General features: G+C 47.9%; 1 protein-coding gene across 1 annotated transcript in view; it reads left to right on the forward strand.

Moving 5' to 3' along the window:
• ASPM (assembly factor for spindle microtubules) overlaps nt 1-7433 on the forward strand; it is a 30229-nt gene extending 22796 nt beyond the window's left edge. The window contains exons 19-25 of the mRNA XM_024575990.3: nt 15-164; nt 928-1119; nt 1592-1784; nt 1925-2079; nt 3444-3620; nt 4102-4271; nt 6360-7433. Of these exons, the coding sequence (XP_024431758.2) occupies nt 15-164; nt 928-1119; nt 1592-1784; nt 1925-2079; nt 3444-3620; nt 4102-4271; nt 6360-6465 (1143 nt within the window). The 3' untranslated portion in view covers nt 6466-7433. The remainder of the gene's footprint in view (nt 1-14; nt 165-927; nt 1120-1591; nt 1785-1924; nt 2080-3443; nt 3621-4101; nt 4272-6359) is intronic.
• Nucleotides 7434-14459: the final 7026 nt, after the last annotated feature.

Genomic DNA, 14459 nt, shown 5'->3' on the forward strand with positions numbered 1-14459 from the left:
TTTTCCTCCTTTAGATATCAGAACAGAGAGCCAACAGTAGGCTGCTTCACTTCACAGCGGCTGCGTATCACCACCTGTGCGCTCTCAGAATCCAGAGAGCGTATAGACGTCACCTGGCCCTGAAGAATGCCAAAAGTCACCTTAATTCGGTCATCTGCATTCAGGTTAGCTGCTCCTTTGCAGGGAAACTGTGGGGTACAACTTTGTTACGAATTTTGGATATTTAGTAAGTAATTTCCAAGTACATCCTGCTAAGGTCGCATAACATGCAGCCTTTTGCCGCCAGGCTGTTCAGGTGATTGGATGGGCTGGGAAGAGGGTGCTGTTCTACGACGCAGGGGTAAAGCCGCGACTCACTCTCTGGAGCAGCCGTGCTCATTGACGCGCCTGCTAGCGGAGCCTGCGGAACCGGCTTCTCTACACCCAGCCACCCCCTGGCAGGAGGAGGTTTTCCGATGTTTCCCGTTTCATGAATGGCAAATTACATCTCAGTCTTGTTCTGGGTGTACATTCCTATGTATGTGTGGTGTGCTTTTTTAAATGTGTTTTTTTAATGTATACTTTGCCCATTTTATGTTGGGTGTCCTTACTTTCCATATTTATTAGAGTTCTTTAGATGTTCTGGATATGAACCCCGTTTGTATAAGTTAACATATTTACATATAAAATATCAAATGAAGACATATATTGCAGAATGATGTGTGCAGCATGAGAGCTTGTGGGATAAAGGGCTGTCGGGGGTTAAATCAGACCGGCCCAGCCCGGCCCGGATGCTTCGTGGTGGGGGCCGGGGAGTGATGCCCTGAGGAGGGCTGACAGGCGGTTTTGGTGTTTTTTCAGAAATGAGCTGTCTGTTTCATGAGGTATGTGTGTGAATGTGTATTAGCTTTTTAAAAACTAAAGTAAAATCTTCATGTGTTCAAACAGAGGTGGTTTCGAACCAGACTACAGCTGAGGAGGCTGATGCAGATATGTCACAGCGTCATAAACATAAACCGTGAGGTTCAAGAGCACCAGAGGCGGCAGCACCGGGCCGCGTCGGTGATCCAGAAAGCCGTGCGCCGCTTCCTCCTCCGCAGAGAGCAGGAGAGGCTCAGGACCGGGGTCGTTAAGATGCAGGTGACTGACACTGTTGTGCGCTTAGTTCCGGACTTGGGTTGGCAGTTCATTTATAGGAAACCTGACATTTGAGAACAGTCACACGCATTTTAAAAACCTGAGAGTGGCCAGTAGATTACGTCACAAATACCAAGCTACCACAACTTCATTGCTACACCCCTTTTTAATTTTTTCAGATTTCCTGGAGGAAATTTATGTTTGAGAGGTGAAAAGTATATCAGCAGTTTGAATAGAGGTTAAATGTCTTTGGTCAAGAAGTGAACTTCACTTTGTATACAGGAATATGGGTGTATTTCTTCTTAGAAAAATTGGTGTAGCTGGTTCTTAGAAGCTGAAATGAGGTTTCAGTTGCAAAGTGCCTGCTCACATGACACGCGGTCAGTGAACTCAGTTACTTTGTGGACACAAACGTGGACAGAAGTCCCAAGCTTCGCGGGCTGCGGTCTCTCACGCGCGGCGTTTGGTCTTGCAGGCACTGTGGAGGGGCTACTCCTGGAGGAAGAAGAACGACTGCGCCACAATTAAAGCTGTGCGCAGAAGTCTCCAGATGATTAGCGGGGAGATTCGAGAAGAAAACAAACTGTACCGGAGAGCCGCCTTTGCCCTTCACTACCTGCTGACATACAGGCACCTGTCGGCTGTTCTCGAGGCTCTGAAGCACCTGGGTTAGTCGCCGTGTCCCCACCATGCCTGTGGGACGTGGCTGATGCGCGTTCAGCAGACTGCATGAAGCGTGCTCGGCGCCAGCGTGCTCGCGCAGGCTCGTGTTGTCTCCGCGAGCTTACGGCTCTGTCTTCCCTTTCAGAGGTGGTCACCCGGCTGTCCCCGCTCTGCTGTGAGAGCATGGCCCAGAGCGGGGCCGTCTCGAAGGTGTTCGTCCTCATCCGGAGCTGTAACCGCAGCGTCCCTTGCATGGACGTCATCAGCTACGCCGTGCAGGTCCTGCTAAATGTGGCCAAGGTAGGTTTCTGCTCTGGCCGTGGAGCCTTCACGGGTCTGGAAGTCTGGCTCAGCAAACCAGGTTTCTGTTTGCTCATCCCTAGGACTCAGGTCCCAAGTTAAAATTCCTTTATGTGCAGGAGTCTCGGGGGAAAGGTGTTTAATCTGTTTAGCATGACACTGAGGAAACACTAACATTATATGGTTTTATTTCTTCTGTCTTATAGTATTATTAACAGTGATTAGTAGCATTGATTGAAGACTTATTATTGAGAACTACCATTAAGGCACTTCATAGCATCATTCCCATTTTAATGAGAAGGAACAATTTTTACATAAGTCCCTTAGCTGGGGGCTCAAGTGTGTCGAGCCGTGGAGCTGCTCTTGGACCCCTGTCTGTCTGTCGCTGGACTGGGGCTCTTCCCCACTGCACTGCGTCAACGTAGGGGAACTCCCTGCGTGCACGTCCCGCAAAACGCGACAGAGGTGTGGCTGTGCCGCTGTCACCCTGGGGTGCTCTGCCTGCCGGCACTGACGTCTGGGGTCTGGACAGTGTCGCAGCACTAAACTCTAGTGCACGCAGCCGACGGCAGCGAGGAGACAGGCTCGCCGTCCCCACCCAGCCCCTCAGCCACAACTCCGAGCTCTTCGCCCTGTACTCTGTGTACTCTGTTAGGGAGGAGGGGGGTTAGGACCCCAAACCCTGGTACCAACCGCCCGAGTGTGAACCCCAGCTCTCTGCACACGGCCTGCTGTATCTGTGCGGTGGGTGTGGTGACGTCCCTGCCTCAGGGCCATGGGGAGGATTAAAGGAGTCAGGACGTGACAGGTGCCAAACAAGCGTTAAGTGTCCCTCTGGCTTTGCTGTCACTTCTGTCTCCCTGTCACCAGCATTGTTTCTTACCGTGCATGTTGCAAAATGAGTGCAGTGGCGCCATTAGCAGCTGAGGCACGAAACGTGTTCCAGACTGACCACCGTGCAGTGCACTTCCTCGCAGCAGCTGCGGCGGGCAAGCCCCCAGACGGGCCTCTGTCACCGCCTCGCCCTGCGGCGACCCAGCGCAGACAGGGGTCTGTATCCCGGGAGGTGCTCACTGCAGGCTTGTCTCTGCTGGCCTCAGGGTTTCACTCTCAGAGGTTTGGGGTTTGACTCACATTGTGTGGACGTTTAAAGTAGGGAAGAGACAAGTTACAATGCAGATATGCCTGTGAGATGGATTCAGAATTGGTAGTAACGCCAAAAAGTCCTTTCATTGGGTCTTTTTTGCACTTGCTGCGGACGATCCAAAAAATTTGGCTCTAAGAATTTTGGGTTTTTTGGCCAGGTTGTTCCTAAGAATACATATGATTACCGTAACCTCCAATGTCATTGTGTTCCCTTCAAGTACGAGAAGACGACGCCAGCAGTCTACGACGTGGAGGCTTGTGTGGACACGCTGCTGGAGCTTTTGCAGATGTACCGAGAAAAGCCTGGCGACAAAGTTGCGGACAAGAGCAGAACCATTTTCACCAAAACTTGCTGTTTGTTAGCCGTCTTACTGAAGGCAACAAGCCGAGCCTCCGTAAGTCCTACTCCTTTGGTTTATTGGTTTGTGTTTTCACGTCAATGTGGCTACCGACTGTGGGATGCATTCGGGGGGAACACACTGGATGTGGGGGGCTGTGGAGCGGAGAGGCACGCGTCGGGATGCAGTGGTCCAGGCAACAGGCTGTGCCTGGCCGAGGGCCGCATCCCTGGCAACTCTGAGGAGGTAGATTCACTAGCTTGGCAACTGAGCATAATGGGCGTTGGCTCTAATACTCGCCTTTCTATTCGGTATTAAGTGTACAATTTTTGAATATGTGCCTTCCTTATAATTGTCTTACAGATGAGTTTATAATTCGAACCAGTCTAACTTCTGAACTTTGGGAGCTTGGTTTTTGATTGTTAAAAGCTCACAGGTTTACTGCACAGCGCTTATTTATTAGGATTGATTTTGGTAGCATAGACGGAATGTAAAGTTTACCTCTTACTAGTTTCAATCAATGTGTCTTCTTTTTCAGGATGTCCGGAATAGGTCCAAAGTTGTTGACTGTGTTTATAGCATCTACAAACTCACAGCTCGTAAACATAGGGTAAACACTGAAAGAATACCTCACAAACAAAATAAGAATGCTTCTCTAAGCATGCCCTTCATTCCCGAAACACCTGTAAGAACCAGAATAGTTTCAAGGTAAGCGGGAGACGTGCTCTGTGGGTTTGTGTTGCTGTTCATTCCTGCGTGCAGCAGACATCTGTTGAGAAACAGCCACAAACCACGTGTGGCGTTTGACGATGGAGAAACAGCAGATGAACAGGAAGAGAAGCTGCTGAATCTAAGGGAGAGAATCTCCATGGATAACGAAGCAAGGACTGTCCGTGTGGAGAGTCGGATCTGTGGCTCTGGGCGGAAGAATCAGCCTAGGATGTGCTTTAGGGGGTCAGCATGTTCAGAAGTCACCTCGGGGGAAGAGAATTCATAGAAATGAAAGTCCCCAGCAGAATCTCAAGGTGACCCCATTTCCCCCAGAGGTCAGATGGGGGCAGAGCCAGCCACCAGCTGCGGGGACTGGCTAATCGGCAGGAAGACATTCCGAGGACTCCCCATCAGGGGGTGGATGCTGCCGAGGGGTCGGTTAGGTGGAGCGGGAGATGCCAGGGACTGGCAGGGTGGGCTTGCCGCTGATGTGGGACAGGTGCAGGTGGGTGTGGCCAACGCAGTACGGAGAGTCCTGAGTTTTCAGTGGCACCGAAGGGATATGTCGTTGGTTGCCCAGTGCCAGGGAAGCCGCTCTGGGCCCTTTCCTCCTCACCGGGTGGCATGCGGTCAGCTTCCGTCACTCGTCCTCATAATGGTACAGCGGCCACTAGGGGCCTGGACGCAGGCCTTGCAGCCTGGTGACGCATCTGCTGGGTCGAAGGTTGATCCGTGGAGGCCGTTTCTACGTAGGGTTGCCTTTGAAGGACTTGGTGAAATGGAAGAGTGATCACGTTTTAAAAACCGTTATTAGCATGTGACTGGGTTTCTTTCTTTTGGCAGTCAGGTCCCGTAGGTGTAACTCACCACAGTGTAAATACGCCCTTTACGTGGGTGTGCAACGCAGATGAGTTTCTGCAACCGTATCGAGTGGCGAGGCCTCTGCCACCGAGGTGAACTATTTCTTTCACACCAGGGTCCCCTGTGTCCTTGCAGCAGCCACTCGAGTGATTTCAGGGCCTTTAGTTTTGCCTTTTCTACGTCGTCACATAAAGGGAATGAGACAGTATGTCACCTTTGTGGCTGGGTCTTTTATTTGGCTTCATGCTGCTGGGTGAGAGCGCCACCCCGTGTCCTCAGAGTCTGCCCTGGTGTGGACATTCCACACTGGCCTTGACCCCTCCCCAGCTGATAGGCCTCTGTGTTTGCAACAGGCAGGACCAGAAGATGGTAGTGGTGGGGTTTGTGCGCAGTGCGTGGGCGCTCCCCTTGGGCCTGCCGTTTTCTCAGGGGAGGACAGGACTCTGAACTCTGAACGTCAGCGCAGAAGCAGGCCAGGCAGGGTGTGGAGCGGCCGGGCGGTTTCAAGACCCCTCTGCTCTCGCAGTGATGGGCGCACGCTTGGTCAGCAGGGCTCTGCGGTTTCCCTCCGCAGCGTGCAGCCACACAGGAATGGAGGAGGCAGGTGTCGGTTCAACCCGAAGCCCGAAGGGGACTTTCCAGTTGGCCCGGTAGGAGAGAGGGGTTAGTCAGTGGTGTTAGCAAAAGGGGTGGGTTGCTGGGCCCGAGCTGAACCAGGAGGGGACCAGGGAGCTGTCTAAAGGTTGATGGCGCAGGGACGCACGTGGGTGGAGGACTTGGTGTGGTAGAGGTGAGGCTCAGCGGTGGTGGGGGGCGGGAGGCTCCGTGCAGATGTTGGGGTTGCACCCCTTCTGATGACCGCATGTCCTTGATGGTGTGAGCAGGGGCTGCTTGAGGTGGGACAGAAGGGAAGGAGCACAGTGACAAGTGAGGTTGTTAAACTGCTGAGAATGGTGACAGGAGCCCGAGAAGACCAAGAACCGTGTTCACAAAGAACAGAGCACCGGGCTTGGTGAATGGCCAGCAGCAGCAGCAGCGGGGGAGCTAAGTGGCCTACGGTTGGTCGGTCACAGGGGCCACGGTGACCTGTTGGGAGGATGGCCTTAGTAATGTCTGAGCCTGATGTCAGGGCTCAGGAGCAGCCAGGTCTTAGTTTAGGCCCAAGGGTGAAGGCTCTTCCGAGAGAAGAGCTTCAATAGTGCAAGGCCTTTATTCTTTTCGCAGGCTTAAACCGGACTGGGTTTTGAGACGGGACAACGTGGGAGAAATCACAAACCCCCTGCAAGCCATTCGGATGGTGATGGACACGCTCGGCATTCCGTGCGAGTGAATCGGTAGACGCAGACCTTTCCTGTGTGCAGCGGAAGACCCGCGAGAGCTGGGCCCGAGTGTGAAGTGTTCTGGCTTTTTTTTGTAGAATTTCTAAAACCGGTTTTCGTGTTAAAATTTAAAAATATATGTACCAAATAAACTGTTTACATAGGTCATTGTTTCTTTTATTAGTAGCTTTATGCCTGCAAAAAACAAATGTTCCTAAAATGATTAAAACATTTATGTCCGTTATCTTAAAACATGTTAGTTTGAACACCGTCCTATTCCTAAAGGCAATGGAATCATTTGTTAGCTCTGTCTTGTAGATAAATTGAGGTGTTTTTCTGACACGAAGGTTGGAAATTAAGATTCTGCCAACTCACAAGCACTAAGAGGATAAAATACTCCCAGAAAGGCTGACCGACAACATCGCCATCTGTTTCTGTGACCGACTGGACCGTCCGACAGGCAGCGAGCCCCCAGGGAGACCGAGCACTGCAGACCCTCCCTTCGAACCCATCGGGGTTTCCTGGTGACTGGGGAAGCTCACGGCATCCAGTACAATGGAAACTTGTTGTCTGGTCATGTGCCTGTGGCCCTGAGATGATGCCGTGTAGAAACGAACTGATTTTCTGTACTTCTGGGTCATGGTTATCAGCACTGGAACTGGGTGCTTCCAGCACGGAAGCCTGATTCCGGTGGCTGTTTGAAATCTGGTGGGATCCTAAAGTCTGTCCATAAATGAACGGAAGCCGTAACAATTTGTAGCATAAAATCAGGAGTAGCTAAAAATAGATCATGTAACTGCTTCATTTAATAATTTTTTAGGATAAGGATTATACCTACCTAGTCTGAAATTGCTGCAGTTTGGTTAGAAAAGATTGAAAAGTCATATTGGTGTATTAAAAAGTGTATTGAAATTAAACTGGATAAATTTTGGTATTGCTGTCTTTTTTTTCCTTCCAATAAAGTGTTTTAGGAACTCTTTTTTTTAAATTTTTATTGTTATTCAATTACAGTTGTGTGCCTTTTCTCCCCATCCCTCCACCACACCCCAGCTGAACCCACCTCCCCCCCCCACCCTCCCCCTTGATTTTGTCATGTGTCCTTTATAGTAGTTCCTGTAATCCCCTCTCCTCACTGTCCCCTCCCCACTCCCCACTGGCTATTGTTAGATTGTTCTTAACTTCAATGCCTCTGGTTATATTTTATTTGCTTTTTTCTTCTGTTGATTTGATAATATTTTCCAAACACTTTAAAAAAATTGATTCTCCGAAGGGCTTTGTTTTCCTCTTTCATTTAACACAATTTTAGCACAGTCTGTTTACTGTAGTTATGCTGCTAAGATGTCAACAACCAGCGTAAATTCTTGTTCGCATTAGTTTCCTCCAGGTGGATGTCACCAGTTAACATTTGCACAGGACGTGTTCCTACGAAGCTGCACGTGCGAGAAGATGACTTCCAGCTGCTCGAAGTTTTGCTGTTGAAATTCAGCCTTAAAAGTCTCAAAACTTTACATAATAGCCCATTTTTATTTATTTTTTAAAGATTTCATTTGTTTTTCGAGAGGGGAAGGGCGGGGAGAGAAACATCAAGGTGTGGTTGGCTCTCGTGCGCCCTCTGCTGGGAACCTAGCTCGCAACCCAGGCCTGTGCCCTGTTGGAATCAAACCGGCAACCCTTTGGTTTGTAGGCTGGCACTCAGTCTTACAGAGCAGACCCCGGGGGTGGGGGACAAAATACTATTACTGAATGGACACCCCTTCTCCCGGGGTCCCCCTGTACTGGGTTCGCCTTGTCTGCCGCTGGGGAATTATAGCTCTCAACGTCGGAGATTGGTGAAAAAGAATTATTTATTCAAAAGTTAAACAGACTTAAGAGTAATGACTTCATGTCTTCATTAAAATCCTAAAAAGTCCCTTAAAACACCCATAAATGCACACAATCCTACCTTCCCACCTTTGCCCAGTCCGGGGTACTGTATCTCAAGAAAAGAAATGGAAGTCCGTGGCTCAGGTAGCCCCCAGTTCTTCCCAGTAATCCGTGCTCAGCTAGCAGGCCTCCCGCGGTTCCCGGCACCGTCAGCTGTGTCGCCAGGACCTCCAGTTCTTAATCCAGACCCGCGTGGCACCTCCTCATGGCCCACCAGTAAGAGTCCTTTCACCCCTTTCCTTCCCGCAGCGTCTCTCCTGCATTCTTCTAAACTGCTGAGAGAGAGAGCTCTGCATTGCTGCTACATCTTGCTTTCTGGCTTCCTAAGCTGCGTGGCAAAGGGAGCCCCAAAGCCAAGCTGCTCTCCCTTTCCCGCCAAAAGCTGTGTGGTTCCTTCTAGCATGGCTGCCAAGCCTGGGTTTAAATCCCAGCGCCAATCTTCCTCTGCAGCCCCATCTCCGACTCCTCCCACAATCGGCTACACCTGCCAGCGTTCCAGTATTTTCCCAGCTTTTCTGGGCTGCCATAGTGAGTCTGGGCGGGCGTGGCCCCGAGGCATGGAGCCAATCATCTCCAAGCTCTCACACAGGCACTGTAACCAGGGGGAGTTGCCTCCCAGTTACCTCCTGGGTGGAAGTCACTCCCATCCCGCTGGCTCAAAGCATGACTGGCTATTTAACATACCCGTGAAACCAGTTACAACTTATAGATATGTTAAGTGACCATGCCAGAGGTTAGCTGCAAAACTTGCTATGCAAAACAACTCTCAATGGCCCTGCTCCATGTGTCCCATCCCCCAGTTCAGACCTGCAAGGGTGAGGACATCCCATATTTTTAATAATTTTGGACACCCTGAGTTCTGGACCCCATTACAAATCCCTTTTTGGGGGACCGCTGGCTGTACCCTGTTACAAATCCACTGAGCCACACCAGCCAGGGCCATAATAGCCTATTTTGGTGTGGAGAATATTTCTCCTAATTTTATGTGCTAAACCCACATCAGGATTCTAAGCCTCCCTAAAAGCTAAAAGGCTGTGCGTCTGTGTGTGTGCTGGTGGCTGGCACGGCTGGGTGGGAAGTTAAGCCCTTTACTGTAGAAGAAGCCATTGGCTGCAGTGATCACATGATATTAAAGAAGAATTCCAAGTTAACTGGAAGCTAGTTTTATTTTAGGTGAGTTTTTTGATAGTGAAGTTAGGTGAGTTTCAACTTATCTGTCTTCTTAACTGTAATAACCCAAATTTCCACTAGATGTCCTTCTGCTCACTGTGTCATCTTAAATTTAGTTTAAATCTACAAATGAATAATATTGCAGAGCTATGATTTTTGCAAATAAAACCCATGCTTTTCCATTCTTGGAAATTTTTACCTATATATCCCTAATTCAGCTTGTTATATATTTATGCCATATTTTGGCTTCATCTCGAGAGGAAAAAATTCACACTGTGCCATCTGTATTATAAATTGTCAATTTTTTTCTCAATGGGTGGGTGGTTTTTTTTTCAAGATTTATTATCTCTAGAACTTATAATATTTGTTCTTAGCAAAGAGAGCATAGTATTTTAAAGACACTCATTAAAAAAAATACTATCTTTTGGATTGCTTGTTGCTATTAGCTAAGGGTCCTGATAAGCCTGCTTTTAATTTTATATGGCTCAACTAGTCATTGATTCTTGGCACCATGAAAAAGGGGTAGGTAGAGAAGGAGAATTCCAGGAAATAGGCAGGCAAAACCAGACAGGACATCTCCGAAAAGGAAGATTGAAAAGGGGGGACGGGACTTTCTAGACGCTGGAGTATGTCCTGTGGCGGGCTGAGGTCGTGACGAGGGTACGTACTGAACACAGAATCTATGCGTTAGACCTGAAAGATACACTGGAGTCTGGCGTAGGAGAAAAGCGGAAGTTCAGATCAGTGGCGATAAAAAATGAATGATTTCATAAATAATTGGAGCAGCACGGCACCTCTGGGGACAAAGGAGCTGTGGACTTCAGTGACACCATTCGCAAAGGTTTATTTTATATTCATTGATTATACAATTCAACCAAAGAAGCACTATAAGAAACGAGGTGATATGTTAAAATACAACTGTGGAGTGATTTTCACTGGCACACATCCAAAAATCTTGAAGATTAATTAACTTGCAAAATCTACCGTAACCAACTTACAAGGTAAGCAGAACACCAAGAAAAAAATAACGCAACTCACAATCACGCACCCATTACATTTTCCTGAATATATAAAAAAATTCCTACAAGTCTGTAAGAGAAAGCCAACAGTTTAACAGAAAAATTAACCTAGAACATGCACAAAAATAAAGTTAAAATGCCTTTCAAATCCGCGTGGAACTCTTCAATCTCACTTGTATGAGAAATCTAAATTATGCAGAGATGACATTCGTACTCATCACATTGCAACCATGAAATGTTAGGACTGTGGGGGAACATCCCCTTGTGTTACTAAGAAAGCTAATTGGTATCAGTCCCACTGCAAAAGCTTAGCAGGATTTATCTGTACTATAAATGCACATTAAACTCTGGGGCTTATTCTACTTGATATCCACGCATGCAAGAAGACAGGCGCAGGGCTAGACGTTGCAGCCATTTTAGCGTCTTTACTATCCAGCGGTCATGAACTTGACTTAAATCATATGTCCATATACTGGAAGACGTTGCTGATCGGGAAAGGAGGAACCGTTTTCCTACCGCTGTGGAGCCATCTGCAGTATGTTCTGTTACTTAGAAAGGCAATCGTTTAGAATTTGCTTGTGTGTGTCTGGGACGGCTCTGAGAAAGTGCAAAGGTGCTGAGGGCATTATTTGCCTTCTAGGGAGTGGGACGGGGTGGCCGGGAGACAAGTGAGTGACAGCAACTTTTTACTTTATGCCCTTTGACCTTTGTACCAGGTAAGCAGGTTGATTTAAAAAAAAAAAATCAACACTTAAAAATTGTGTTGCTTATCCTTGTTCTTACCTGAAAGAAAATGTTTTTCCAGACGTAATTTTTGAAAAGTTAAATATACTTGCTCATTTCATTAGATTTCTAGATGCAATATACATTCTATATTTACTAAAATTAGTGAATGGTGGTAACCTTGAATTGATGAAAAAGGTAGATATTTAATTTTGATGCCTCTTTATATGTTTCACTTTTTAAAAAACGACTTTCTTTGAACCCTGGCTCTAATATTTACCAGTTTTGTGACCTCTGACAAGCCTCTTCAGCCTCAGCACTCTCCAAGGTCACTGCATGGTTTTGAAAATACTGGAGCAATAAGATGGGTGAAGTACTTGTGCTCACAACATGGATAAGTCCCAAACGTTGAGCTGAATGAAAGAAGACTCAGACAAGCGAGCGTTTGTGTATTTCCTCGTTTATGAGGTCCTAGAATGGACAGGTGATGTGATTCGTGCAGAAACTGGAACCCTGGGTGCCCGGAGGGGAGTGAAGAGAAGGGTTATGCCTGGGAGGGAGCACACGGAATTTTCTGCGTCGACAGTAATTAGTAGGGGTTGAGGTCTACGGCTGCGTGCGTTGTTCAAGACTCATAGAAGGTATGCTGAAAAAGCTGTGCATTTCTGCCCTGGCTGGTGGCTCAGTGGATTGTGCATGGGCCTACGAACCAAAGGGTTGAGGGTTCGAGTCCCAGGCAGGGCACATGCCTGGCTTGAGGGCCAGGTCCCCAGTAGGGGGCGTGCAAGAGGCAACCACGCATTGATGTTTCTCTCCTCCTCTTTCTCCTTCCCTTCCCCTCTCTGTAAAAATAAGTAAATTAAAAAAAAAACTTAAAAGAAGCTGTGCATTTCTTTGTGCATTTGATATCCAAAGAATAATCTGTAAAAAACAGTGAATTCAAGTGATAGGTTTGCTTAATCATTTAGAGGGGCATGTGCAGATAACTGCAATTTACTTTAAAAAGCATCCAAACAGGTGGATGGAGAGGTGGCTCAATACGTGATTTCAAAGTGTGAGGTGTTCATAGTAGATTCCAGGTGATACAAGCATTCTGGGTCGTGGGACCTGAAGGTCCATAGTCCACTGTGGGTTCTTGGCTTCGGACAGGAAAGAATTCAAAAACTAACCAGCAGAGAGTTTAAAGAAAAAGAGAGTTCATCCATGAAGCAGTAGGACAGAGAGGGGGCTCCTCCACGGGCAGGCAGCCCCTCCTTAGAGGGATTCCCTTCTTTTTGAGGCTCATTTAACTGAGGGGCGGGGCATTCAGTCATTCACTAAGGGGAAGAGTGCTCAGGAGTTTTCCAGGAAAGGGGTGGAGACTTCTCAGAAGAGCCCCATTGGCCCTGCTGTGTCCTTATAAGGGCAACAGAAACAGAAGTCCTTACATGGGCTTCTGTTTCCTATCACAGGGGCGTGGGGAAGGGATGTTGTTTAGGATGCTTATGTAGTACGATGAGTGTGAGATGAGGCATGGGCAGTGATTTTCAACCAGTGCGCTGCAAGAATTTGTAAAAGGTGCAACACCTGACTATTCAGTCAGGGGCACTGATCTCTTTTCCCTTAGACTGTCAAATTAAAAAATGACAACAGCCAGCACAACAGCCGCCGTCTGGTGTGAATGCCCTGCCTCGAACCATAAATAAATAGGTCATAGAACAGAGCTGCATCTTATCCGTTGTGTTGTTGCCTAGTAAGGTTGTGTCTGATTCGTTAATTCTTGGCACCATGAATCCTTATATACAAGGACAGGCACCTGCTTTTTAAAAGTCACTTCGGAGCACAAAGGGTAGATAATTACTATTATTATTATTTTTTGGTGAATTAATCAAAATTACACCTATTTTCTGTCAAATCAGCAAAAATATAGTTTTTTGGTGTGCTGTAGAATTCGGTCACCAGTTTACGGGCCCCACGAGATGGACAGGGTTGGCCATCGCTGGGCTAGGGGTTCCTGCAGGGTGAGGTTAGCCACCTGTTGGCTCCAGCTGGTGTCTGCTGGTTCTAAGCCTTAAATCCACTGGGGGCTGCTCTTCCCCTCTCTCATGGTCCTTGTAGCCCTTACGCACTGCGGCGATCTTGCCGCCTGCCCTGTCTCTCTGGTGGAGGTGATCGACAATTTTTAAATTTAAAAAAAATCATTGAAAATGGGCAGAGGCCATACTATTTCCCTACACAGGAAGTCACCTGAGTGTCCGTGAAGAGTCACATAAATAGGTAACTTGTGGTGTAGGAACAGAACGAAACACCACGCAGAGAGGGAACAGTCTACCACAGCCCAAGAAATGGATGGATCTCACAGACAAAAGGTTCAACAAAAGGTGCCAGACAGAAAGAAAATGCGGTACAGTTCTGTTTGTGTAGATAAACCAGTGAAACCCATCTATGCCGTCAGAAGGCAGGACGGTGTTCCAGGGTGGCCACTGGAGGGGGCCTGCGGGAAAACGCTGGGCTGTCTTCCTTCTGTCTCCTGTTCTGGGTGCTGGTTTCACTGAAGGTTCGGTGTGAGAACCCACTGACCTGTGACCTTATGGTATGAGCACTTTTCTCCGAATGGGCTGTGCTTTGCAAAAAGTTACAGAATGGAAATCATGCTAGCTCTCCCCCCGACAGCATTATTATTTTGTGGCTTAAATTAAAACCCATCAGAAGGCATCAGGCTGCCAGGGGCAGCCATTTTCATCCAGCTGTTCACTTCTCTCTACACAAGAGGTGAATGAACGTGACTTTGGTGCCTGGTGGGCACCCAGGACACTGATAACGCAGCGCACCTGCCGCTGTGAAACGCAAACTCTCTGGAATTCGCGGTTACGGTCAATAACATTGTTCTCTCATTGCTTAAGATGATTGAGGTCATTTTTCTCTGAAATCAGTGTGGCCGAGACAACGCCATATTTTAACAGCTGTTCACTCTCTCCTGTCCCTAAGTTCTCCTTTCCATTTGATCAAAGGCGGTAGAGAAATCAGCAGTGAACTTTACTCTGGACTTCTCGTAGGGAATCCAGGTGAAAATTTACCCAGTTTGTTAGCCTGAGTTAATTATTTGTGCTGCTGCTCTTGTCGCCTTTATTGGTTATCACGGTCTCGGTGAATTCTGGCATGAAAAGTATCGTCAATGAACTTAGTTCCGT

The sequence above is a fragment of the Desmodus rotundus genome, chromosome 10 (genome assembly GCF_022682495.2).
Source record: "Desmodus rotundus isolate HL8 chromosome 10, HLdesRot8A.1, whole genome shotgun sequence".
Taxonomy (NCBI): domain Eukaryota; kingdom Metazoa; phylum Chordata; class Mammalia; order Chiroptera; family Phyllostomidae; genus Desmodus; species Desmodus rotundus.